This window comes from Abramis brama, assembly GCF_963993115.1.
Source record: "Abramis brama genome assembly, chromosome: 13".
NCBI lineage: Eukaryota > Metazoa > Chordata > Actinopteri > Cypriniformes > Leuciscidae > Abramis > Abramis brama.
In genome coordinates, this window is record NC_139975.1 from 36,756,948 (window position 1) to 36,784,822 (window position 27,875).

Sequence of the window (27,875 nt, forward strand, 5' to 3'; positions counted from 1 at the left end):
GCTCTACCTGACGCACATGGGGAATACAGAGAGATTTCTATTCTAATGTACATAGTTTATCAAGAAAATGCAGTTTTCAAAAGAAACACCATGGAGGCGATTAGAGGGCATGTCGTTTGGCTTGTACGACGCTAAGGAATTAAGGTAACGTTAATGATAATAATACTTGCACAACTAACTTGCTCAGCTAGCCGGAGATTAGTTGCATGTTACTGTAAACTAAAGACTCCAAGCGTTATTACCAAAACACACAGTTCATTTGACAACACATGTGGAGCTTTGTGACAACATGATCAATATGCTGTCATGCTAAATGCTATTTTAAAACATTAAGTTACGTTTGGGTCAAATATAAGCAGTAACACAATCAAGAAGCTCAATAATTCCTGAAAGTAGTTCACTACTTCATAACTCAATAACTTTACATGACATGAACTTAACATGAACTAAGAATATACTTATACTACAGTAGTCAACATTTGAAGTGGATCAGAGTTGTCCTAAGACAAGAACGGGTATTGTCCAAAATTCATGTTTAACTTTGATGAAAGGTTTTGATCCACTTTAAATGTTGACTACTGTATTTATATAATATACTATACTTATACAGCATGTATTAATCTAGTTAATTTGTACATGTACTTGTTTTGAAACCAGATCTGAGTTGTATAACGCTGTATAGAGATGAAGGGAGCTTGAGCTGACCTTCTGTCATCCTCTGGTGTGTGTGTGTGTGTGTGTGTGTGTCTCAGGAGGCTGAGTGTGAAGACGGTCACGAACCCAGAGCTGCTGGACGGCGTGGGCAACGCGGCCCCGAACGGGCTGTACGATCTGGCCCTGGGCCCCCCTGACAGCAAGGAGATCTGCTCCACCTGCATGCAGGACTACGACAGCTGTCCGGGACACCTGGGCCTCGTGGAGCTGCCGCTGCCCGTCTACAACCCGCTCTTCTTCACCGTAAGCTCTGCTCTTAGGCAGTTCACACTAATATGATGATTCTGCCATTTATTACTCGCACTTGTGTCGTTCCAAACCCTTGACTGAAGATCTTTTTGATGAAATCTGAGATATTTCTATCCCTCCATTGACAGTCTACGCAACTACCTCTTTCAAGGCTCAGAAAGGTAGGAAAGACGTCATTAAAGTAGGGGTGTAACGATTCCCTCATGTCACGATTCGATACATATGAACTCACAATACGATATTATTGCGATACTCCAAGACATATGATAAAAGGTTATAAAAAATGCACTGTTGATTAAAATGCTAGATTTGGTGTTACATTGTGTGTGTAAATGAATAGTCTTGGACTTACCCAAACCCAAAGCACAGGACAATAGAGACGCCAGAATAACAATATTCATGATTCTGAAGATGAAAATACAGGATTATTGTAGATGAATATGCTTGAACTCTTTCACTGACTAGATATATTTATAATAATGTCGGCCACTTTTACTGGTAACATCTGACATCTGGCATTATCAGGACACACACATATTCCCCCAGCGCATTATTATACATTATATTCAACATTATATACAGTAGTTTGATGTAGAACTGACACTAAAACTCAGAAAACTTGAATTTTTTCTCACACAGTAATTTTTATTTTGGGTGAACTACACACGATATATATCGATGTATTTTTGTATTGTGATGTATTATATGTGACATGATTGTTACACCCCTATAGTAAAGTAATCCTTGCAACTCCAGTGGTTTAATCTCAATTTTATGAAGCGATGCAAGTGCTCTGTTTGCACAAAAACAATTTACCAGTTTATTTACAAAATATTAATCTCCAACGCATGTTCATGAGAGCAGAGGTTGTTGTGTGAAGTGTGAACGCGTTGTTGTGTGAAAACTTAATATTTAGAAAATAAGACTTTTATAGAAACTCGATCACTTTATATGATGAACAGATTTAATTAATAATGTTTCTATGTGAATAAAAGTCATATAAAGTGATCGAGTCTCTTCAGAAGTCTGAGTAAGCCGCTCGATTCATAATATGGATTTATTTTACAATCGTTTTATGAACATTTTGGGAGAACAGACTCTCAGTGGAAGGACAGAAATCTCTGAGATCTGATTAAAAGATCTTCATTTGTGTTTCAAAGACGAGTCAAAGTCTGATGAGGAACGACACGAGGGAGAGTAAATAATGACAGAATTGACATTTTTGGGTGAACTGTCCCTTTAAAAACAAAACAGCTGAATTGTGATGAGATCATGATCCTGTCTGATTTAATAGTTTTGGGTAACACTTTATTTCAGTGGTTAACTTTAGACATATTCTACTGACTGTACGTAAACTTGCACCTACACTGCCATATAAAGTTTGGGGTCAGTGAGATTTTTAATGTTTTAAAAGAAGTCTCTTCTGCTCACCAAGGCTGCATTTATTTGATTAAAAATACAAAAATAACAGTAATATTGTGAATTATTATTGTAATGTAAATCAGCTGTTTTCAATGTGAATATCTAGTAAAGTGTAATTTATTCCTGTGATCAAAGCTGAATGTTCAGCATCATTACTCCAGTCTTCAGTGTCACATGATCCTTCAGAAATCACTCTAATATGATGATTTGATGATCAAGAAACATTTATGATTATTATCAGTGTTGAAAACAGTTTTGGACAGGTTTTTTTCAGGATTGTTTGATGAATAGAAAGTTCAAAAGAACAGCATTTATCTGAAATATAAAGCTTTTGTAACATTAAACACGACCGTTCAAGAGTTTGGGGTCAGTAAGAATTATTTTGGGGGAAATAAATAAAAGCAATCAATACTTTTATTCATCAAGGACGCATTAAATTGATCAGGAAAGACATTTATAATGTTACAAAAGCTTATATTTCAGATAAATGCGTTTTTTTTAAACTTTCTATTCATCAAACAATCCTGAAATGTTTTTTCCACAACTGTTTTCAACACTGTTAATAATCATAAATGTTTCTTGATCATCAAATCCTCATATTAGAGTGATTTCTGAAGGATCATGTGACACTGAAGACTGGAGTAATGATGCTGAACATTCAGCTTTGATCACAGGAATAAATTACACTTTACTAGATATTCACATATATGTGTTTTTAAATGCATCCTTGTTAAGCAGAAGAGACTTCTTTTATAAATCTTACCGATCCCAAACGTTTGATCGTGTGTGTGTGTGTCAGCTTACTCCAACCCTAACCTCACCGTCGTCTGATACTCTGCTGAGAGTGAGTTGACCTGTAGTTAGCAGAATGTCTGAAGTGTGTCCTCCTCCAGCCCTAATCTCCGTCTCTTCCCAGAATCTGTTCATGCTGGTCCGGGGCTCGTGCCTGCAGTGCCACCTCATGCTGTGTCCGCGCTCGGCGCTGCACCTGCTGCTGGGACAGCTGAAGCTGCTGGACGTGGGCGCGCTGAACGAGGCGTACGAGCTCGAGCAAGTGCTCAATCAGGTCAGACACGCTCAGAGCTCTCCTCGCCAGCTCACTCAGGACTAGGGTTGGGGATCGAACATTGATTCCAATTCTGGAATCAGATACTTGTTATAAAATAAACATTTCGATTCCTCTTATCGATTCCTTTGTGAGCGTTTCAATATGACTTTAAACCATTCAAGCGTGAGAGACTTCCACTGTTTTCAGCGCTTCAGGTGTGTGTGTATCAGTATACTGGATCAGTGTGTGTGTGTGTGTGTCAGTATACTGGATCAGTGTGTGTGTCAGTATACTGGATCAGTGTGTGTGTGTGTGTGTGTGTGTATCAGTATACTGGATCAGTGTGTGTGTGTGTGTGTGTCAGTATACTGGATCAGTGTGTGTGTGTCAGTATACTGGATCAGTGTGTGTGTGTGTGTCAGTATACTGGATCAGTGTGTGTGTGTGTGTGTGTCAGTATACTGGATCAGTGTGTGTGTGTGTGTGTGTCAGTATACTGGATCAGTGTGTGTGTGTGTGTGTGTGTCAGTATACTGGATCAGTGTGTGTGTGTGTGTGTCAGTATACTGGATCAGTGTGTGTGTGTGTGTGTGTGTGTGTGTCAGTATACTGGATCAGTGTGTGTGTCAGTGCAGCTCTTAAAGTGACAGCACTAATATTCCTGCGGCGTCTCTATAATAACACTGATCGGACAAAAGACAGAGAAGATTCACTCGTTCTTCACTGAATAACCTTTGTAACTATATTTCTAATGAATATATTTTATTAATAAAGTGCAGTGTTATATTACATTTGATTAGTTTCTGAACCTGAACACCTGAAAATATTAAACTAATGTTTATTTCAGTCGTATATGTGTTCAGTTGTGTCTATTTGCTGCAATTGCTAATTTATAATTTGTTATTTTTTAATCACTGAGTGTTTGCTTGTCTTTAATAATGCTTGAAGTGTGTATCAGTCAGTCTAGTTGTTCTTCTATGGTGTTTTTAAACCTCAGGCAAACGCTCCTCGTGTAAGTGTTTAGTGTAGAGTTTTGCTCATGATATTCAGATACAATTAAATGTTTTGCAATAAGACTAAATGTGAATGATATCTAAGGTTGTTGTTTTTTTACCTTATTGGAATGAAAATTAAGAATCAATAAGCATAAAATTAAAATTGAAACGATAACCACCCCTGTTTAAGTGCTCAGATGTTGTGCTTTTGTCTCCCTCTGTCAGTTGCTGGAGGTCAACGCTCAGCCGACCCCAGGAGAAATCCGGGAAACTCTGGATGCGTTTATTAACCCCATCCTCAAAGCCAGGCCGGACAAGCAGCACACCGCTCCTGTGAGTCCCACACTCTCCTCATCTCTAGTGTTGTGTCTGTGCAACTGCATCTCATACATCTGTTCCTCCTCAGATCAGACATGTGTGTGAGAAGAAGATAAGCCTCATCCACAGTTTCTGGAGAACACACATGATCGCAAAGAAATGTCCGATTTGCAAGTGAGGAGCTCAACTTTTTCCTGTTTTCTCTTATTTTTAAGTGAGCATTCTCTCTACGTTTTGTGTGAGAGCCGCTGTGAGAAAGTGTGTGTGTGTGTGTGTGTGTGTGTGTGTGTCTTTCAGTATCAGAGTGACCGTGCGTCAAGAACACAACAGCAAACTCATCGTCTCCTCCATCTCACTACAGGCCCGTGAGTTCAGACCGTATTCTCATGCTCTCTTTCTGAAGTCAGTGAACATCATGCCGTGTGGATCAGATGCTAGTCATTTCCAGGTCTGGATTAGTGTTGAAGAAAGTATAGAAGAATATAAAGGAATATATTTGTTTTTATGATGTTTTTCATGGCGTTTTGAGCTGGCATGTCGAAAGTTTGTGATCATTTAGTGACCAGTTTTTGCTAGCCAGGAGTAGCTGACTATAATAAAACAAAAGCCTGTAAAAGCCCTTTGCTAAACTCACAGGTGTAAGGTAGGGCTGGCCAACAACTCATATCTCTGTATTTCTGGGTTAAATGGCGATATGCGATATATATCTCTGTACTTTCTACGTTTTTCTATTTGGATAAAGAAAATCTGTAGGCCTTTTTATTATCTATAAAAAGTATATCTAATTAAATATGCACTAATTTGCATATCTTTTAAAGGAACACTCCACCGTTTTTTGAAATAGGGCTTATTCACCTTCTTTCCTACATTTAGATAGGTGGGCAAATGCATTTTTGTCTCAGTGCATGCATTGTTTTAGTTTGACAGGGTCGGCGCTAGCTTAGCTTAGCATAATGAATGGAATCCTTTGTTGCCAGCTAGCATGTCCTGAGTAAAAGTGATAGTAAAAGTGATATAAAAAAACAAAACAACCCCACCTAATTACTTCTTGTGGCCTGCGTATTCACAACAAGTACAAATAGTGATGCAGATTAACACTAGACGATTTCCTAGGCAGATATTGACTTTGGACTATATTAGGGGGAAGCACAGGCAAAGCACTGCTACTTGGGCGCAGAGATATCACACCCAAGTAGCAGTGCTTCGCCTGTGCTTCCTCCTAATATAGTCCTTAATATATAATATAGTCAATATCTGCCTAGGAAATTGCCTAGTGTTAATCTGCATCACTATTTGTATTCGTTGTGAATATGCAGGCCACAAGAAGTAATTAAGTGTTTTTTTTTTATATATATATCACTTTTACTCAGGACGTGCTAGCTGGCAACAAAGGATTCCATTCATTATGCTAAGCTAAGCTAGCGCCGACCCTGTCAAACTAAAACAATGCATGCACTGAGACAAAAATGCATTTGCCCACCTATCTAAATGTAGGAAAGAAGGTGAATAAGCCCTATTTCAAAAAACGGTGGAGTGTTCCTTTAAAAAACGAAATCTGAGTATTGGATAAAGCCAGGTTAAAAAATATTTTTTCATTGTGTTCACATATTAGATGGGGAAAAAATTACAGAGGGATTTATGGATATCTACTTTTGTAATCCTGTAAATCAGAATATACTGTCAATAGCCTTAAAAAAAATTATTTTCGCCATGTTTTTTGGAATACAATGTTATATAAATCAGGATAGGAATAATATATTTACAAATCCCTCTGTAAATGTCTTCATAATATAACTATGTACAAGACTGGAAAGATTGGTGTATAGAGGTGCTACTGAAGTGGAGATTTCGGACTTGGAGAATGAGAGAAAGATCATTTTGAGAAAACGGGCTTTAAAGATTTATCATCAGCCAATGAGATTGCGCATGCAGCCTTTTACTTTCACGATTGGTTGCTGATAAAAAGGAAATGACCATATTTGGATCCGACAGCATTGTACAGGAGAGAGAGAGAGCTTTCCAGCGGTGCATGTGTTATCTCTAAATAAGCTCTGACTGTAATAATGTTCAGCCAAGGGGAAAAGGCTTCTGGGGGGTGTTTGGCTCGAGGTCTTGGTGCAAAGGACCCTAGGCTGATTTTACTCCGAACCATCCCTTTAAGTCCTTGAATTTGAGTGTATTGAAGCTGAAAAAAGTCCTTGAAAGGTCCTTGAATGTGAAGTTAACCGAGGTGTGGGAGCCCTGTGTTAAATAGGATCTGAAATATCCATAGGGAAGTCTGGGAAAGTATGGAAGTATTTCGGAATGGGAAATGTGACCCAGACCAGTACACTACAGTAATCCTCTCAGAGATCTTGTGTGTAGACGTGATTCAGTGTGTGTGAGTGTGTGTGTGTTTGCGTTCGCTTCCAGAGGATCACCAGCTGACCAAGCGTGGGTTCCTGACTCCCAGTGTGGCGCGAGAGCATATCTTCAAACTCTGGGAGAACGACGGTAAGACCGGCTGAGCTTTCTTCCTAGGATTCGTAATGCAAATAAAGCCGGTTTTCTGAGATGGGTCATTCTGACTTCTCCAGGTTTCTTCCTGAAGCATCTGCTATCAGGGTTTAGCATGAGCGACTCGGGGACGGACTTCAATCCGGATGCCTTCTTCCTGGATGTGCTGGTGGTTCCTCCATGCAAGTCAGTTTATGTCCTGTATAAGATGATCCTATAGTTTCTTCTTCTTACAGGGAGATCTTTAGCTGGCTGATTCTGATTCTGAGTGTGTGTGTGTGTGTGTGTGTGGCGTGTTATAGGTTCAGGCCTGTTAATCGATTGGGAGACCAGATGTTCACCAACGGACAGACTGTCAACCTGCAGTACGTGATCAAGGATAATTACACCATTCAGAAACTGCTCGCACTAATCGCAGCTGAGAAAACCAACGGAGAGATGAATGAGGTGAGAGAACTTGTGTTAACAAGTGATTAATGCACTTAATTTATGGGTTTCACGGTGAATCAGAGCAATTTAGTGTATTGCATGAATCTTTATGTATGTGGTAATTTTCATCAAGCATTCCTGCTGTGGAATTTAATATAGTCTTTTTTGTGATGCATCACACTTGCATTTGATGTTCATAAACAACGTACCTAACTTCTTAAAAGCAGATATTTGGGCAAATTTCTGTTTTTACCAAAAAAAAAACATGCATGAATGAGAATATAAAGTGGGATGTGCTTGATGTTAGAGTTATTAAAGTCCCCCTGTGGTGAAAATCCAGCGTTTAATGTTGTTTATTTGTCTATGTGGTGTTTTTAATATGCTTTAAGACAAACCATGTTGACTTACAGCTGAGCTGCTGTGAGTGAGTGGAGGCGGGGCTCATTTACATATTCATAGAACCATGCATACTAAATGAGGCAAGGGTGTCGAGTTACATTCTAAGTAGCAAGCACAATAAGTTCTCAATGTGTTGCTCGTGCTGACTGACACACACACACACACACACACACCGGAAGTGCCGCACAGAAAGACGCCTCTCTCAGACAGCTTACAATCCTGAATGTAGCTCACTTTAGCGACGTATTGTGCTTGAACGGTCAGATACACACTCAGTTATGCCAAAATGCCCATCATGTGATGATCAATGATGTTCTTTGATCAACAGGGTAAAATTCTGAATATCATGTGAATTTTGAAGAAATGCTTGATAAATCATTTAAATTTGTTTTAAATAATTTTCAGTGAATTTGAGGAAATATTTTGTTTTCATTTCAGTATTTGTATGTGTATTTTTTTTATGTCAGTAAATCAGTTTTGGCAATTGAAAAGCCTATAAATGGGCAACCAACCATCAGTTTGCCATGTGTGTTTGTATTATCAGTCAAGTCACCTTCATTTATACAGCGCTTTAACAATATGGACTGTTTCAAAGCAGCTTTACAGTGATTATAGGAAATTACAGTAACAGAGATTGTTTTGGCTTTAAAGCGGCTCTAGAATAAAGTTATTGTCCAGCTAAAGTTAGTTTTTGATTGATCTTCCGTTGTAAAGATCATTAGTTATTAGCTTAGGGTCCAATAACACGACACCGTTTCCACTGAAAACCGAAACTTTTAATGTGTTCAGGATGTTCATTTACACAACAACAGTGTTCGGTGCTCGAGAACGCAAACCTTGAAACCGGTTCCAATGTGCAAGCGTTAAAAAAATTGTGAAAAATGTTGTCATCTCTGCGTAAACTTAAAAAACATGAATCTGTGAGAACGCTGACGGCGTGCACATGCGGATCACGTGTTCAGTCTATAGGTGTGAGGATTTGACTATATGTGTGCGCAGGCGTGTGGTCCTTCTTTACAAATTGACCTCAACAAATGACTTGTCTGGCTTTCAAAAATTCATAATACAGATTTTTTTTGCCGCTGCCGCGTATCAATGTGAACTTGAATCATTTGAATCAAATGACAACGGATGTGTGTTTTGTTCAGGGTGATGAAGCCATAGATAGCAGCGAGATCGACCAGTCCTTCTTAGTGGGCATTCCCGGAGTGACTCTCACAGACAAGCTCTACAGCTCCTGGATCCGCTTGCAGAGTCACGTCAACATCGTGTTCGACAGCGACATGGACAAGCTCATGACTGAGAAGTTCCCAGGCGTCCGCCAGGTCAGTGTGTGACCGCTCCTAGTGTTCCCGCTCAAGGCTATCTGTGAAGGACAGCCCAGAATCCATCAATAATGTGTGTTTCTTCTGGATGTGTCCCTCAGCTCTTGGAGAAGAAGGAGGGGTTGTTCCGGAAGCACATGATGGGAAAGCGAGTGGATTTCGCTGCACGCTCTGTCATTTGTCCTGATATGTACATCGAAACCAATGAGATTGGAATACCAATGGTGAGTTTCCAGATTTTATCTTTTGCTAGTGTTTTTGTATGATATGTAAGGGATAATGTCATTTTTGCCCAAACTGTAAAGTACTAAGCAAAAATGTCAATTTTGCATATCTCCTGACCACTAGGTGACACTGTGCCAAAACTGTGCAGGTATTCTCAGGTCATGGTTGTCATAACACACACCAAGTTTGGTCTGAATACTGTTAAACGTTTTGGAGATTTCGTTTTGTTCATTTTCAATTCATTATTTGAGGGGTTTTTTTGTTGCCATGATCTGAAGAAGATCTGGTTTGATTTTTATGAAAACCAGACAAATATTCTAGGAGAGGTTTGGAAAAAGTAGGGTGGTAAAATTGTGGCGTAGAATGACATCATAGTGAGCAATCAAATCGTCTTGAGCCATGAGTGCAAATTTGGCCAGTTGGAGGCGCTAGAGGGATTGAGTTAGAGACTCGAAAATTGCTATTTTCCTCTATTCCTCTATCTGTGTGCCAAATTTCATAACTGTTTACCATACGCTTCCTCCAGGTGTTTGCTACGAAGCTGACGTACCCGCAGCCGGTGACGCCCTGGAACGTGAAGGATCTGCGCCAGGCGGTGCTGAACGGGCCCGATGTGCACCCCGGGGCCTCCATGGTGATCAATGAAGACGGGTCGCGCACCATCCTCAGCAGCTCCAGCGCGACCCAGAGAGAGGCCGTGGCCAAGCAGCTGATGACCCCCTCCACCGGCCAGCACAAGATGCCCATGAAGATTGTGAGTCCGCTAGCCTGGCTAGCACACGCTGCTGTCGGGACACGCTTTATATGGCAGCAAAATCACTGATATTTATTTGATGATATTCATTCATGCACATTAAATCAGCCGGGTCCGCTTACATTGAAATGTGCCGCCATGTTTCTACAGTGGCCCTGAACGGACAAACGCCGTTTCGTCACTATGTTGATCTTCATGTAAAGAAGCTAAAGCTAAAGTCAGCGGATAAAACACTGACACAATGATGAACAAGTGACGATAATATTCGCTATAACATCGTTTTACTGAATAATTAAGTAAACCTAATTTCTTAATCTTTGTAAAGAAACCTCATTGCTGAACTGGCTACTCTCTGCTGTCTCAGACGGCGACATCATTTCCTGTCGGCCACCGTAACTTCTGTTGGGTGCAGCTCACAACCTCACCACTAGGGCTGGGTATCGATTCAGATCTTCCAATTCAATTTCGATTCTCGATTCAATTTCGATTGTAAATTTGATTTTCGATTCCCGATTCGATTCAGTGAATATAGATTTAATACAAATCCTATATTTATAAATAAGAACAGTGAACATGAGTTTACAAGTGGTTAATTAATCAAAAGAAATGAAGAGCCACAAACCTGTATATTAAACTCTTTTTATTTTAGGCACTCTTGGGTACATTAACACAGAACACAACTCTATATTTCAGAAGCATACGATGATTAGACAGGATTTTAATGCAAGAAAAATTGATGCTGGAAACTGGACGAGTGAGAACAGTCGCACACCTAAAAAACTAACACTGGCTTTTGGGTGATAGATTAAAAAAATATGAAAGAAATTTTATTCTCGAATCGATTTTGAATCAACCACGTAAAAAAAAAAAAAAAAAAAAAAAAAAAAAAAAGATTAATTGAAAAATAGATTTTCTGCCCAGTCCTACTCACCACTAGATGCCGCTATAAATGACACAGTGCAGCTTTAATATAGTAGCTTTGAATGTGGCTTACCGTCGACACGTTTCATGTTATTTGAGGATGTAATGAGGAATGTCTCTGCCAGGTGAACCGTCACATCAGGAATGGGGATGTGCTCCTGCTGAACCGCCAGCCCACGCTCCACCGGCCGTCCATCCAGGCCCACTGCGCTCGGATCCTGCCCGGCGAGAAGGTGCTCCGCCTGCACTACTCCAACTGCAAGGCCTACAACGCTGACTTCGACGGGGACGAGATGAACGCTCACTTCCCTCAGAGCGAGCTGGGCCGGGCCGAGGCCTACACCCTCGTGAGCACCGACCAGCAGTACCTCGTGCCCAAGGTGAGCGTGCTTCTCAGGCCAACCACTGGACAATCTGGTGCTCTTCTGACATTTTTGACCAATTATACAGCATTTATTAATCTTTGTTCATTTTTCAACATTTACTTATACTTTATTAAAATCTTGTTAACATTATTTAATGCACTGTGAAAGTAACAAAGATTAACAAATAATGTAACTATGTATTAACTAACATGAACTAACCATTAGTAATACATTTAACTAATGAAGCTTATTGTAAAGTGTTACTTTTATTTTCTTAATCGGAATGGTATGAAGCTTGGTAAAGGTTTTGGCACTTGCTGTGTGAACACAGAAATCACACACATGACTGGAACAGGTTAACTGGTCCTGAGAGAAACAGTCCCGCTTGAGCTCCTCGCGGTCAGAAACGAGCGCACTGTAAATGAATGAGAGTTTCCTCTAGTGGAAGCGTTTGGTACTGCAGCCGAACACACTCTCACTGAACGCTCATTCACTGAGACATCAGACGCACATATGGAGCACCACTGGACTACATTTCATTTTCTAGCAGTTTTAGAGTAAATCATGTTTTTGAAAATATATATTTCATTAAAATAGTATTTTTGCATGTTTTTCATAACAATATGCGTATATAAGTTCACTTTTTAAAACTTGTTTCACTTCATCAATAATCTTCCGAGTGTGAAACTGAAGTCTGAGCGCTGAAGCATTCAAGATTTACAGCAGTTTAAGTTGGACATTTAATTTTCAGGTCTATGCTCAAAAAGTGAACAAATGGATTATAAATACAGTATAAATATAATGTAGCACCATAAAATCCCCTAAAAATGCAAAATATTACATAAAAAACATTATCGGACTAAAATAAATAGCACATTGATATAATGATGTTTGCCCGACACGTGAGGAGCACCGAGGGCTGTGATTGTAGTTTAGGGACGGCTTCACTGGTGCTGCTCTCCTCCTGCAGGACGGGAAGCCTCTGGCTGGCCTGATCCAGGACCACATGGTGTCCGGCTCCAGCATGACCATCCGCGGGTGCTTCTTCACGCGGGATCAGTACACGGCTCTCGTCTACCGAGGCCTGACGGACAAGACCGGCCGGGTGAAGCTCCTCCGGCCCGCGCTCGTCAAGCCCGTGCAGCTCTGGACAGGGAAGCAGGTGATCTTCACATCATCACACACATCATCACACACATCATCAGACGCACAACGCTCACATCGTCATCAGGGGTGTTCACTTACACTACCAGGCAAACATTAAGGTTTTAATGTTTTTTTAAAGAAGTCTCTTCTGCTCACCATTATAAATAACATTATAAATGTCTTTACTGTCACTTTTGATCAATTTAATTAATCTTTGATGAATAAAAATGTCAATTTCTTTTATTTCTTCCCCCCAAAAATAAAATGAAAAAAATCTTATTGACCCCAAACTCTTGAATGGTGTTTAATGTTACAAAAGATTATATTTCAGATAGACGCTGTTCTTTTGTACTTTATAAGAATCCTGAAATAGAAATTGTCCACAACTGTTTTTAACACTGATAATAATCATAAATGTTTCTTGATCATCAAATCATCATATTAGAGTGATTTCTGAAGGATCATGTGACACTGAAGACTGGAGTAATGATGCTGAACATTCAGCTTTGATCACAGGAATAATTTACACTTTACTAGATATTCACATAGAGAACAGATGATTTACATTAGAATAATATTTCACAATATCACAGTTTTTGTTTTATATTTTTAATCAAATAAATGCAGCCTTGGCGAGCAGAAGAGACGTCTTACCGAAACTCTTAGCGATCCCAGGCGTTTGACTGGCGGTGTGTGTGTTGAGCTGTTGTGCTCATGCAGAGACTCCTGAATGCATTCTTCCAGAAGCCGGAAAACTGATACTTGGACTTGCATGAATACCAACATTTCGTTCTTGTTTTCCAAGGTGGTGTCAACCCTTCTGCTGAACGTCATCCCAGAAAACTGCATCCCTTTAAACTTGACGGGAAAGGCGAAGATTCCCAGTAAAGCCTGGGTGAAGGAACCTCCCAGATCTGTTCCAGGATACAATCCCGAGTCCATGTGTGAATCCCAGGTGATGGAGGAATACACTCTGTGACAGAGCTTCAGTTCAGTTGCTCCAAAAGCCGTTTCACATAACTCCATTAATGCATAACTTCTGTATGGATGGGGGTTTGTTGGGGGTAACTCATTACAAGTAACTTGAGTAACGTAATCGGATTACTTTTTCAAGTAACTAGTGTAAGTAACATATTACTTTTCCGATTTACAACAAAATATCTAAGTTACTTTTTCAAATAAATAACACTAGTTACTTTTTCACATTTATTGACCGACAGCTCTCCTGTCCAGATGTAGAGAGAAATCAAAGTGCAGAGGCGTTGTGTGTGTGTGTGTGTGTGTGAACATGATGGTTATTGTAGTTCTAGACTAAATGTGAGCATTTACTCATCTCACTTGCACAAAAAAAATTTCAATATTCCTCAAAATGAATAAAATCAGAATACTGTTCAAACCTTCAATAACTAAACATGTTAAATAAAACATAATTTTGTATGCATTTAATCTCACTTTATTGACCAATGTACTTTTTTTAAATAAAAAAACAAGCCCAGCCCAGGAGGGGAAAAAAGTAACGCAAATGTAACGTAACGCATTACTTTTCTAAAAAAGTAACTAAGTAACGCAATTAGTTACTTTTTAAGGGAGTAACGCAATATTGTAATGCATTACATTTCAAAGTAACTTTCCCCGACACTGTGCATAAGTGTTTGACCGTGTTCTCCCCGGTGTGCTGATGTGGTGTGTGTGTGTGTGTGTCAGGTGGTGATCCGCCAGGGCGAGCTCCTGCTGGGGGTTCTGGATAAGGCTCAGTACGGCAGCTCGGCGTACGGCCTGGTCCACTGCTGCTACGAGCTCTACGGCGGACAGACCAGCGGGAAACTGCTCAGCTGCCTCGCCCGACTCTTCACCGCCTTCCTGCAGCTCTACCGCGGCTTCACCCTGGGTAACACACACCGTGATCCACAAACAGTGTGCAGTCAGAGACTGTTAAAGGGATAGTTCGACCAAAAATGAGAATCAGCCCATGATTTACTCACCCTGAACTCATCCTAGGTGTATATGACATTCTTCTTTCAGACGAACACAATCAGAGTTAAATTAAAAATGTCCTGGCTCTTCCAAGCTTTATAATGAGTGAATAGCTGTATGTCTTTGGAAGTCCGTCAAAGTGCATCTATCCGTGATAAGATCTATCTCACATACTCTTGTGGCACAAGTCGACTTGCGTAGGCCGTCCGCCGGAAGCTCGTTATTTTAGTGGATACAGTTTTAAATATGGATATTTTTCTTCCATGAACGCATCACTTCACTTCAGAAGGCCTTTATAAACCCCTCAGGGCCGCATCGAGCACTTTTATCACGGATAGATGCACTTTGATGGACTTCAAAAGACATACAGCCATTGACTCCCATTATAAAGCTTGGAAGAGCCAGAACATTTTTTAATATAACTCTGATTGTGTTCGTCTGAGAGAATGTCATATACACCTAGGATGAGTTCAGGGTGAGTAAATGTGTGTAAATGTTCAGGGTGAACGCTAAACGTGATGGGGTTGAGGTGCGCGTTTATGTGTCACAAGCTTCAAATCGGGATAGATTTTTTGGCATGTGCACACTGCAGGAATATACAGAGTTTCCCGCTGTTTGTGCATAATAACCATTCTCCTACACTGGTTCTTTATTTGTAAAACCACACACCACTGGTGTTGTCAAAAGTACCGACTTGGCACTGAAATTGTAAAAATGTGACGCTTTGAGCGCTGTTGATTAGGGCTGGGTATCGATTCAGATCTTCCAATTCGATTCGATTTCGATTCTCGATTCGACTCCATGAATATAGATTTAATACAAATCCTATATTTATAAATAAGAACAGTGAACATGAGTTTACAAGTGGTTAATTAATCAAAAGAAATGAAGAGCCACAAACCTGTATATTAAACTCTTTTTATTTTAGGTACTCTTGGGTACATTAACACAGAACACAACTCTATATTTCAGAAGCATGCGATGATTAGACAGGATTTTAATGCTAGAGGAAAAACTGATGCTGGAAACTGGACGAGTGAGAACAGTCGCACGCCTCGATCAAACACGATCAGGTTAATTTATGTTTAAGATTAAACACACATATAATCTCCCAGCATTAGTGTAACATGGAGTCTACAAGCCTGTGAACAGAGGAGGAAAACTAATACTGGCTTTTGGGTGATAAATTAAAAAAATGGAAAAAAATCGATTCGTGGCCTTTGAGAATCGATTTTGAATCGACCACATTTTAAAAAACGATTAATCGGGAAATCTTTTTTTTTTGCCCAGCCCTAGCGCTGAGCAGAATCATAAACACCTCTGATTGGCCGTTGTGTTCACGAGCTCATCGGATATGTCTGTGATTGGCTACAATGATCAGCGCACGGGAGCGTTTGAGAGTGTTTTGAGAGCACTAGCAGGACCGGTCCGCTGATAGACGCTTGCTTTCAAACGCTCACGTGTGTGTGTGTGTGTGTGTGTAAGCGCTTGCTGAAGAGCCTCATGGATGTCTATTTACAACGTTTTTGAAGCGCTGATCATTGTAGCCAATCACAGACATATCTGATGAGCTCGTGAACAACGGCCAATCAGAGGTGTTTACGAGTCCGCTCAACAGCGCTCAAAGCGGCTCATTTTTTACATTTCAGTGTCGACCTGGTACCGAAGTCGGTACTTTTGACAAGGCACTGCCAACTCGCTCAACACTCAGAATGAGGATCTGTGTTTAACTCTCATTTGCTTCTGACAGGTGTGGAGGACATTCTTGTCAAAGATGGAGCCAACAAACAAAGAAGGAAAATTATCCAGAAGTCAGTCTCATGCGGCTCCAAGGTATATCGCTCTATCATTACCGTCAGAACTGTGTGACTGTCTGAAAATCATTACGCTTGTGCTAGAGGTGCACTATTAATCGTTAAAAGATCACAATCTTGATTCAAACACCCACACAATCTTATTCTTAAATGACAGCGATTCGGCTCTTATGTCTATTAAGCCTTTGATCACAGGGACGTTCAGATCTGTGTTCTGATCCAGAGATTGTCATGTATAGATATGAAACCGCTTCATAAACAGTCTTTTCATCTTATGAAAGTAACAATGAAGATTGTATCAGTTACACCAGTAGGTGGAGACAAGAGACTGTTAACCCTCTGATGCTCGAAAAATTACAGATTATTTTATTTATTTTTCAATGAGATGTATGTACTAGGGGTGTGCAAAGCAGCCGGTATTTGTATCTGTATTTGTATTTGTTGAGGGGGGAAAAGTATTTGTATTTGTATTTGTATTCGAGTAAAATTCAAAATAGGTGTAAAAATCCATTTTTTTTGCGTTACACTTCTAATTTACGTTATAGTGTAAGTACTCTTTAATTGTATCCATTATAATAATTATGGATATGCAATATTGATTCATGTTTTTCCATAAATCCAGCAATGAACATGTAACAAGGAACGTCATTGAAAAGAAAATAACATAACAGCCATTACCTATGTTAACGTTACTCTGTCAACAGCCTATTGTCTAAATTACCGAGAGTTATCCAGCCAAGAATAAGCCTAGAACTGCTTTTCTGACGGACTGATATTAATGACGGCTTTTTATTTCATTTCTCATCTCCATAAATATATCTAAAGCTAATGCAAGGGATAGAAATTAATTAATTCTTTGCTGATACTTCCTCGTCATCATGGAGAGCGCAGTTCGCACCGCTTTCTCCTTTCCACAAGCGCTTGCTCTCTCGTGGCGTCTGTCGTTGCTATGCAAACATGGACATAGGCGCACCTGGAAAAACGAACGCGCCGCTCGCTTCTATTATAAGCGCGCTTGCCGCGCGCCTACATTTGAAATCTGCACATGCAAAAAACGCGCTATGTGAACGACCCCTTATGACAACGTGACATTAGCCTAATCCAAAATATTTCCATATGTGGCTCTTTCCTCCTCAGCAGCACCGCCGGTCGCCATGTCTCATGAGGAAACGCAGCTTTTTGATATAAAGTTTTTCTTGTTCCCGAATACAAATATTTTTAAAGTATTTGTTCGAAATAAGTATTCGTAAAAAACACATTATTTGTGCCTTTCCGAATACCGTATTCGGGTTCGGCTCCACCCCTAGTATGTACTATATTTAAGTTCAATAATGTTTCATTTTATTTCATATTTTGTATTTTTAGGGGATTTTATGGTGCTAAATTATATTTACACTGTATTTAAAATACATTTATACATTTATAAAATACATAAAATACAAAATGAGCATAGACCTGAAAATAAAATGTCCAACTTAAACTCTTGTAAATCTTGAATGCTTCAGAGCACAAACTTCAGTTTGATCTCTTTTCAAACACAACACTTAGAAGATGATTGCTGAAGTGAAAATAAAAGTTAAAAAAGTGAACTTAAACTTAAAAGTTACAGAATTTTACATTTATTGTTATGAAAAATGGTATTTTTATATGAAATATATTTTCAAAATCATGTTTTACTCTAAATCTGCTTGAAAATGAAAGCCATGAATGTAATCCAGTGGTGCTCCAGATGTGCGTCTGATGTCTCAGTGAATGAGCGTTCAGTGAGAGAGTGTTCGGCTGCAGTACCAAACGCTTCCACTAGAGGAAACTCTCTCATTCATTTACAGTGCGCTCGTTTCTGACCGACAGTCTTACTTTCACTTAGCAAGTGCCAAAACCTTTACCAAGTTTTGTACCATTTACCACTTACACTGATGACAATACCAACAGTATTCTTAAAGTCCCCATGTATCAATCATTTTATCCCTTCATCTTTGATCACCAAAATTACATATTTAAACATTTCATGCCTTAAAATATCTTGAATGTAACTCGACACTCTTGCCTCATTTAGTATGTGCGGTTCTATGAATATGCAAATTAGCCCCGCCTCCACTCACTCACTCAGCTCAGAGATCCACTGGTTGACGATCACACGTTGATCTGATTGGTTACAAGGTAGTTTGTGACGTCAGAAACACCAGCGATTTCAAAGCGTGTTTTTGAGACTGTCTTTGGTTCACTGCAGTTTTAAGGAGGAAATACTCAGCAATGCTGTCGACTTATGAATTTACACATGGTTTGTCTTAAAGCAGATTAAAAACACCACATAGACACATAAACAACATTAAAAGCTGGATTTTCACCACAGGGGGACTTTAAAGATACTTTTTACATTTTTGGTTTGAAGAAGAAATGATGAAACACTTCTGAATAAAGTGTCAGATGTGTCAAACATGGCAAAGATCCTCTAACTAAACCAATATGATCCTCTGTTTAAAGATATCCAGTATATTATGAGGGAGTATTGTCAGTTCATGTTCGTTGACTCTCATGTTTTACTCAGGCTCTCCGGGCTGCGTTTAACCTGCCTGCGTCCGCCGGAGACGCTGAAGCCCGAGAGCGCTGGCAAGACGCACATCTCAACACAGACCAGAGAGATTTCAACATGGTGGACCTGAAGTTCAAAGAGGAGGTCAATCAAGTGAACAACAACATCAACAAGGTGCACATGAATAATCCAGAGCTCGTCTCAAACCCTCCTCGCTGTGGAAGTTCGATCACTCTGTCTTAATGAGTTTCCTCTGGTCGTCAGGTTTGCATGCCACTGGGTCTCCATCGCTCCTTCCCAGAAAACAACCTCCAGCTGATGGTGCAGTCCGGGGCCAAGGGCTCGACGGTCAACACCATGCAGGTGATGTTTCCCACAGCGCAGGCCTGAACCAAGCGGCAGCCGTCCGTCTCTCTCTTCAGTCCAACACGGAAGTGACTTAACCTGCAGTTCCTCCTCTGGCCACTAGAGACCGGCTGCAGAAGAGACTCAATCCCATAAACCCCCATGCTAAACTGCCCAACTTTACAGCAGAAGAAAACATGTTTACAGCCTGGAGCTAAAAGAGGTTTTGGTCTATAAAGCTAATTTTGCCCTTCATGAAAACTGTGAGGGGGGTGAATATTTTTAATAACTCATCCAATTTAATATATATTTAGCCTTAAAGTTCTGCATAATTAAGGGCGTGGCCACTTGAGTGACAGGTGGATTGCTCTGATGTCACTACTAGCCGTTTGCCTGTTAGCGTCACCTCAGCTAATCCCGCCTCGCTGCACATTTTCGGTTATCCAAGATGGCGACGGCCGGCTCCGCCCACTGTGGGCTTCAAAAACACTCTTCAGAAACACGACGGGTGACGTCACACACACTACGAACATTATGTTTATACAGTCTATATTCTGAACACAGCAGCTTTTTTATCACTTTTGCACGGTTCATCCTGCGCATCCTTAAAAAGTCATAAAAAGATCATAAAAAGTGGAATAACAAAAGACTTTATTATTTCAAGGGGCCTTAGATTTGGGGACAGAAAAACATGATGTGATAATGTGATTGTCAAACTTGTTGATAATGTGATGAAGATATTTTAAGATCATTATTGTTGTGCTTCGGCTCAGTTCACAGTCAGTGAACACCACACGGGTGCTCTGATCGATCGGCTGATAATCGTGTTATATGTTTTGATCGGAGCAGGTCAGATAACGCAAGATTGCTTCTATACATTCACCACTAAAAGACGATTTGCAACGTCATTGTGGATACATTACTTAACAGCCAAATCAGCGATCAGCGAGAACTCTGCAGATGCCTTGTTTGATCCCTGACTGGGATTGGTTAAAGCAGATGTTGTTGTGACCGTCACCTGACCCTTGTTCCTGTGTATGTGCAGATCTCCTGTTTACTGGGTCAGATTGAGCTGGAGGGCCGCCGGCCACCACTGATGCCTTCTGGGAAATCCCTGCCCTGCTTTCAGCCCTATGAACCGCAGCCGCGCTCCGGAGGATTCGTGACCGGCAGATTCCTGACAGGGATCAAACCTCAGGTGCGTTCAGACAGCGTCCCGCATGAGTCTAGGGGTCAAGGCGGATAATTAAGAGCGTTGATCCGAGTCCTGCCACAGCACCACAAGCAAACTGATTATCGTAAAGTGTTTTATTATTATGAGCTCATGGAACAAGACAAGCTATAATAGAAATATAAACTTTAAAGCAGAACTCGGCAACTCTAGCGAACTCTATTCACTTCTTCGCTGATTTTCCCTTTTGTTGTCGCGTGTTTTCCCCACGAGCTCCCCCTACAGCTGTGGGGGGGCGTATATTTCACAACACAGTCGTAAAAAACTCACTTGCGGCGGCCTCCTCCCTCTGATCGGAGCAAGCCAACTGTATCGTGTGGAGCTATGTCTACCGAGGTGGGTAATCTCATAGATATCATTAGATAGATATAGATCGTGTGTGTTTATGTCGAATTGCCGTAAAGCAATTTGTGTTTCGCGCTCGTTCTCGCTTCTCACGAGACTTCCAATTTCTATCTTGCCGGGACGGTAGTCCCAAAGTTGCCTGGGAACGCTGGGAAAGCGGGGAAAGTCACCAATATCACCAGAACAGGTTGTAACCATCCAAATGATTTCTAGACAGTTTTATTAAGTTAAAAAAGTTACCAAGTTCTCCTTTAAGGGAAGCAATGGCTTCAGAAGAGGGCAAGGCCCAAACAACAAACTAGAAGCAATCTAACTGGGGAACTGACTAAACTACCAAAGAAAAGGGAATTAATGACAGAATTGTACCCGATCTCCTTCCTGGTCCCAGAACAGGAGCAAACAGAGGCGCCATTAACAAAACAAGCATCCAATAAGATAACTGATAAACCTGACTTTAACAGCAACAACAATAAAACAAATAAAAGACCTGATAAAGGTGAATAAAAGTAACCTCCACAGTTAAACTGAAGAGACACAACAATAAAATAAAAATTAAAAGAACGTTTCTCCCAGTCTGAGAGTTTCTTCTCTGCTCATGACATCGTTTGGAGGAGCCAAAGGGGAAACAGAGGAAGAAACACAGAAAAACACATTAAAGAACACATCTCTTCTGATGGACCATGACAATAATAATATTACGTCTCTGGACATAACAGTTGTGAATGCACAGTTTTGTCAGTAGTCGCTGTTGCTCAGAGGGGTTTGTTCAACATCCTCATCCCTAGTTAGGGGTCAAGAACCGAAGCCACTGGGAATTGTTAGTTTACTTGAGTATCATTCCTCCCCATGGGCGTCTGTGGCAGCCCTATTAACGGGACAGAGGAAAATAATGAACATTGGCACACTTGTAGTGCTTGGATTGAGTTATAATCTGACCAACTTTTGGGTGTCTAGGACTGACTCTATAGCGCCACCACCAGTTAAAAAATTCACTATTAAAATGGTTGTAACTTTTAAAACCTTTAATCTAGAAAAGTGAAATATAGTTCACCAGAATACTCTTCTCATGCTGATCATATCCTACATCAGTGTTTCTCAACCGGTGGGTCGCACCACGACCCCTTCGCAAGACCGTTTTTCATTGGGTCGTGGAATGTGCAGGCAAAGAAACGACAACAAATGTAATTCTGTTTTTCTGATGCAAGACTTTTATTTTGATTCTTAATATATTTATTTTACCCCGGTGCGCCTCTAGCCCTGTTGTCCCCTTTATTTATTTATTTTTTACGTCAAATTCCCAAATAAAAAATGTGTAGCAGCTTAATGACCACAGGGAAATGTGGGTCCCATGGCCAAACCAGTTGAACCAGTGTCTTGCAATGAAATATATTATAATCTGTTTGTTTTTTTGCTACAAATTTTGCACAATTCTTACTAAAATTGGCTCAGTCGATCACTGGACCGAGCCACACAGAAATGACTGAACAGAGTTGTGCTATTCCTTTTCGTCCAAAAGTTATTGTGATGTTGACCCAAAATCAGATTAGATGCTGTTTCTCAGCCGAACTTTGATCAATTGAAATGAAACCCGGTGTGCTTCGTCTGAAAATCTCTGCATGTCACTGTGTGTAGAAAATGTAAGTGGTGTCTCTCTTTCTATTTTCAGGAGTTCTTTTTCCATTGCATGGCTGGTCGTGAAGGACTTGTGGACACTGCGGTCAAAACCAGTCGGTCTGGTTATCTGCAGAGGTAGATCTGGGTCTAACTGAGCCGCTTCTGCTTCATCACTCTCTTGTGTCGGCAGATCTGAAGTGCTGCTGTGTTTCAGGTGTGTGATCAAGCATCTGGAAGGCCTGGTGGTCCAGTATGATATGACTGTGCGGGACAGTGATGGAAGTGTGGTCCAGTTTCTTTACGGAGAAGACGGGCTCGACGTCCCCAAGATCCAGTTCCTACAGCCGCGCCAGTTCCCTTTCATCAAAGACAACTACGAGGTGACCGTACACAGACATGTTTCTGCACTACATTTAACAGCAGCGTTGGGGAAAGTTTCTTTTAAAAGTAATACATTAAAATAATGCGTTACTCCCCAAAAAGTAACTCATTTTGTTACTTAGTTACTTTTTATGAAAAGTAATGCATTACATTACTTTTGCGTTACTTTTCCTCACCTGGGCTGGGCTTGCTTGTTTGTTTTTTAATAACAACAAAAAAAGTTATATTTTTGGCAAATGTTAAGGCCCTTTCACACCAAAAGTGAAATGAAGCCTCAGGCTGAAGGAAATGCATGTTTACTCTTGTAGAGTACAGTAGAGTACAGTAGAGGTACTAAAATATAGAACTAAAGATAACCATCATGTTCTCACACACACACACACACACACAAACAAAACCTCCTCAGTGTAAGTGTTATTTATTTGAAAAAGATGTTTTTCAAATTTACAACAAAACTTAGATATTTTGTTGTAAATCGAAGTAATGCATTACTTTACTAGTTACTTAGTAACAAAAGTAAAAACTTAGAAAAAAAGTACTCAAGTTACTTGTAATGAGTTGCACACAACACTGTTTAACAGTGCATTATTTTCCAGGTTATCAGGAAGTCTAAGTGCTTGGATGAAGTCCTGGATAAAATGGACCCACAGGAAGCGTATAATCACTTTAAAGCCATTAAGAGATGGAAAGCCAAACATGAGCGTGTTTCTCCCAGAGACGGAGGCTTTCTGCTCTTCTCGCAGAAGAAGATGAGCAAGCTGAAGTCTCACATGGAGGCCCAGGATCTGGCCAACGGGAGAGAGGCGGCCACTTTACAGGTACTGGAGCTTTTGTGCTGAGTTTTAGCTTACAGATGCTGGTTAGAAAGATGATTCAGTTCATCAAACCTTTCCAGAATAACACAGTTTTGTTTAACCCTCGTCCTTCCCTCGCACTATGAATGCATTTTTCTCTCATGTGTCAAAATGACCCGAAGCCCTAAACTTAATTAAAAAAAAATGTGTCTAGAAAGCTTATTTTATTTTATATATTTTCTATTTTTTAATTACATTTTTTGGGAGATTTTTATTTATTTATTTTGTATATATTTTATTTACCTTTAAATTACTAGATTTGATCAACAAATAATAAATAAATAGTGATTTAAGCACATTCCTCACATTCTTTCAACTTAAATTCAAAATAATTTAATTTCATTCATAACCCTTTAAACTCAGCTCAAAATATCTTACATTTGGTGTCTTTGCCGACCTCTTGTGGAAAATAAATAATATAACATGATATTCATGACTGTATCCACTAGATGGCCTTATAGCTCTATATGGAGCAAATGAGCTGTTCCTCTGGGTCCTAAAGTCAGTTTCTTCAGAGTGCATTCAGATACACCTGTAGACATTTTTAAATCAGTTTTTGGTAAAGTTTTAGCATTTTTAGTTTACACATAGAAAAACCTAAAAATTCTCAATTGACTGAAGCATTCCATTCATTCCTTGGGGGGTCAAATTTCCAAGGGAAGGATTTGTTACTTTTTAAAATTTCAACCACAAAACACCTTGAATCCATTAAATGTTTTTGTGTATTCAAGTACGACAAAAGCCCAGGACCCCTCTATTGAGCACTCAATTTCAAGTTTGGGGTTAAAATGACCCAAGGGAAGGATGAGGGTTTTAAAGTCGGCATGAAAAGGAAGTTGCGCTTGAAACGCTTCTGGAACAAGAACAGATGTGGGCGGGGCTTGATTGTGTCTTTGGGGAATTGATTGGATGGTGGTGGTTTGCCATTGGCTGATCTCATGTGAGTGACAGGTCATAGCTCCGCCCTCGTCATCAGAGAAGAGATGCTGCAAGAGGAACTTATTCTGAGTCAAGATTATTAACACTAATGATGATGTGCACCGATAAATCATTTAGAATAAACACTGCGATATTCCATGAAAAAACTAGAATTGTGCATTTTGATTTCACTGTGACTTCGAAGCGCATGACAGTGCTGTGTCTTGTGTTAGCTCACGGAGAGGTGGAGAGCTCTGGGCGAGTCGGGCCGGAGGAGGTACTTGAAGAAGACGTCTCATTGCCCTGACCCGTGTCTGGCTGTTCACCGGCCCGACATCTGCTTCGGCTCCGTGTCCGAGACCTTCGAGGCCATCGTCGAGTCCTACCTGGATCAGTTCAACGTCAAGCAGGAGTTTCAGGTGTCTTCTGAAACCGTGGACGCCGATAGGTAAGAATTCATGTTCATTGTTCAACATTAAACAATCTGGATTAAAGGGCCACTCTAGAATATGAACAGCTACTGGAGTCAGTCCATCGTCCACAACAACATCTGATGCTGGTGAATAGGTTTCCCAGGGTACATCTGTTGTGATGGTTTACTGTCTGACAGGGTTACAGAAACTAGGAGTTTCCATATATTTAAATAAGTTACTAAAATAATTAGCCCTTGTGCGTCAATTAAAAAAAGTTACACATAGGTCCATAGTGGACAAAAATGTCCATGTCAAAAAACTCACATAAATTTGTTACTGAACATTTCTGCACAGTGCACCTCTAACTATTCCAGGTGTTCGTGATTTACTGCATAAGGCAGAAAGCCTCGGATGTGAGCCTTCTCTGACAGACTTCAGACAGCGTGCGAATGCTGATGCTCGATAGAGCTCTCTTTCACGTCTTCTTGCGTTTGAACAGACAGTCAGACACGATAAGTACCCTAGTAAACATTGTCTTAAGTGAACATAAACAGTTGAGAAATAATAAGCATGTGTATGAGTATATTGGATCCGTGCAGCTCTTAAAGTGACAGCAGCCTAATAAACCTGCTGCTTTTGTTTAATGTTAATCAAACAACAAACTACTCACTGCTCTCGACTGAATAACTTCTGTAACTTTAATAAGGATTCATCCATATTTAATTTATACAGTGAAGACTATGCAGTGCTATTTTGCATTTGATTATTCGTGTTCATTACTGTTAGACTCCCCTGAAACAGAGGAAAACAGTGTTTGTTCTGTTGTATTTGTGTTATTGCTTGTAATTTGATTATTTGTTTTTATCAAGCGGCAACCTTCCCGTCTCTCTCTTTAAACCAACACGGAAGAGACTTAAAGGAACACTCCACCCATTTGCATTAAGCTTTGCAATGTTAGAAACCCAGTCATACTATTGAATGGTTGTGCAACATTTTCTAATTTTCCCCTGAGACGGGAGAAATCCGTATTTACCTCTTACACTTCCTCCTACAATGATGCAAAAATCGTCATTTTGCGTCATTGTCGGAGGAAGTGTAAGAGGGGGGGATTTCTGTTGAGACTACAAGCACTAGTTCCCACCCTTTCAAACCCGCCCATAGGGGGTTGGACCTAATGCGCTAACAGACCAATCACAGATCAGTGCCAGTGCGTTTGATTTCACCGGCAGAAACCTGCATGTCCGGCCGTCGAGATCGTCCAAAATGTCCGGGATTCGGCTTTTGCTTTCTGCGGTCGCCATTCATTGTTTACATGCACACCTTTTGTTTCAATCTAACTGAATTCATTCCGATTGGTGAATCTGAATGTCGTGTTTACATGAACGCTAAACAAGTGATCGGTTGATGTGCGTTTTACCATTGCTAGGAAAATTCCCGCTCCTCCGTGAGAGATGCGAGACCGGTGCGTCTCAGTAATGACGCCACCACCCTCGTGCCGTTCTCCCGCGGCCGTCAGCCTCGTCCTGCTCGCCACAGTAAACATGATGAATGGCGACTGTAGAACGCAAAAGCCGAATCCCGGACATTTTGTGCGATATGCGATCTCAAAAACCCGGGCAAACTCACGGAGACTACTAGTAACTTAGCTTAGCTTTATTTGTTTACAACTGCTCTCTAACCGGTAGGCGTGGCTTGGGAGTGGCCTCCTAGGGCAGCGAAGCAAGTGCATTCTGGGAGTTGTTGTCTTTCATCCACATGAGCCAAAAAAACATTTTCTGGCTTTTCTCAGTCTAGAAAGCTCCAAATTCAAAAATTTCTTCACATTTCTTCTACATAAATGACCTATTTTAAATACACATTCATCTTTCCAGAGGTGGAGTATCCCTTTAACCTGCAGTTCATCCTCTGGCCACTAGAGACCGGCTGCAGAAGAGACTCAATCCCATAAACCCCCATGTTAAAATGCACAACTTTACAGCAGAAACAAACATGTTTACAGCCTGGAGCTAAAAGTGGTTTTGGTCTATAAAGCTAATTTTGCCTTTTATTATTATTAGGGGGTGAATATTATTTATAACTCATCCGTTTAAATTATATTAAGCCTGAATAATTAAGGGCGTGGCCACTTGAGTGACAGGTGGATTGCTCTGATGTCGTCTACTAGCCGTTTGTCTGCCGTCTGTTAGCGTCATGTCACCTCAGCTAATCCCGCCTTTTTGTTTTTGTGTGCGTGTGTTTGTGTGTGTGCGTGTGTGTGTGTGTGTGTGTCTGTGCATGTGTGTGTCTGTCCGGGTGTGTGCGTGTGTGCGTGTGTGTGTCTGTCCGGGTGTGTGCGTGTGTGTGTCTGTCCGGGTGTGTGTGTGTGTGTGTGTGTCAGACTCAGGCCCCTCCTGCAGCTGAAGTGGCAGCGGGCGCTCTGTGACCCCGGGGAGGCGGTGGGTCTGCTGGCGGCTCAGAGCATCGGGGAGCCCTCCACACAGATGACCCTCAACACCTTCCACTTCGCCGGCAGGGGCGAGATGAACGTCACGCTCGGCATTCCCAGGTCAGACCTCACTGACAGGGAAATCACACAACTCTACATGAACACATTCAGGACCAATGTTTTTTTATGTTTGTTTTGTTTTGTTTTTTTCAACATATACAT

At 40.6% G+C, this 27,875-nt stretch overlaps 1 protein-coding gene across 1 annotated transcript in view; it reads left to right on the forward strand.

The window, feature by feature from the left end:
• Window positions 1–3: 3 nt before the first annotated feature.
• The window catches only part of polr1a (RNA polymerase I subunit A), a 39,393-nt gene continuing 11,521 nt past the window's right edge, over window positions 4–27,875 (forward strand). The window contains exons 1-25 of the mRNA XM_084132430.1: window positions 4–144; window positions 753–957; window positions 3,302–3,451; window positions 4,654–4,761; window positions 4,835–4,920; window positions 5,044–5,111; window positions 7,159–7,239; window positions 7,323–7,428; window positions 7,545–7,689; window positions 9,219–9,395; window positions 9,497–9,619; window positions 10,147–10,374; window positions 11,421–11,675; window positions 12,631–12,822; window positions 13,612–13,761; window positions 14,511–14,694; window positions 16,531–16,613; window positions 19,143–19,301; window positions 19,392–19,490; window positions 20,518–20,670; window positions 22,715–22,797; window positions 22,877–23,042; window positions 23,640–23,861; window positions 25,049–25,263; window positions 27,606–27,773. Coding sequence (XP_083988556.1) covers window positions 68–144; window positions 753–957; window positions 3,302–3,451; window positions 4,654–4,761; window positions 4,835–4,920; window positions 5,044–5,111; window positions 7,159–7,239; window positions 7,323–7,428; window positions 7,545–7,689; window positions 9,219–9,395; window positions 9,497–9,619; window positions 10,147–10,374; window positions 11,421–11,675; window positions 12,631–12,822; window positions 13,612–13,761; window positions 14,511–14,694; window positions 16,531–16,613; window positions 19,143–19,301; window positions 19,392–19,490; window positions 20,518–20,670; window positions 22,715–22,797; window positions 22,877–23,042; window positions 23,640–23,861; window positions 25,049–25,263; window positions 27,606–27,773 — 3,683 coding nt within the window. The 5' untranslated portion in view covers window positions 4–67. The remainder of the gene's footprint in view (window positions 145–752; window positions 958–3,301; window positions 3,452–4,653; window positions 4,762–4,834; window positions 4,921–5,043; window positions 5,112–7,158; window positions 7,240–7,322; window positions 7,429–7,544; window positions 7,690–9,218; window positions 9,396–9,496; window positions 9,620–10,146; window positions 10,375–11,420; window positions 11,676–12,630; window positions 12,823–13,611; window positions 13,762–14,510; window positions 14,695–16,530; window positions 16,614–19,142; window positions 19,302–19,391; window positions 19,491–20,517; window positions 20,671–22,714; window positions 22,798–22,876; window positions 23,043–23,639; window positions 23,862–25,048; window positions 25,264–27,605; window positions 27,774–27,875) is intronic.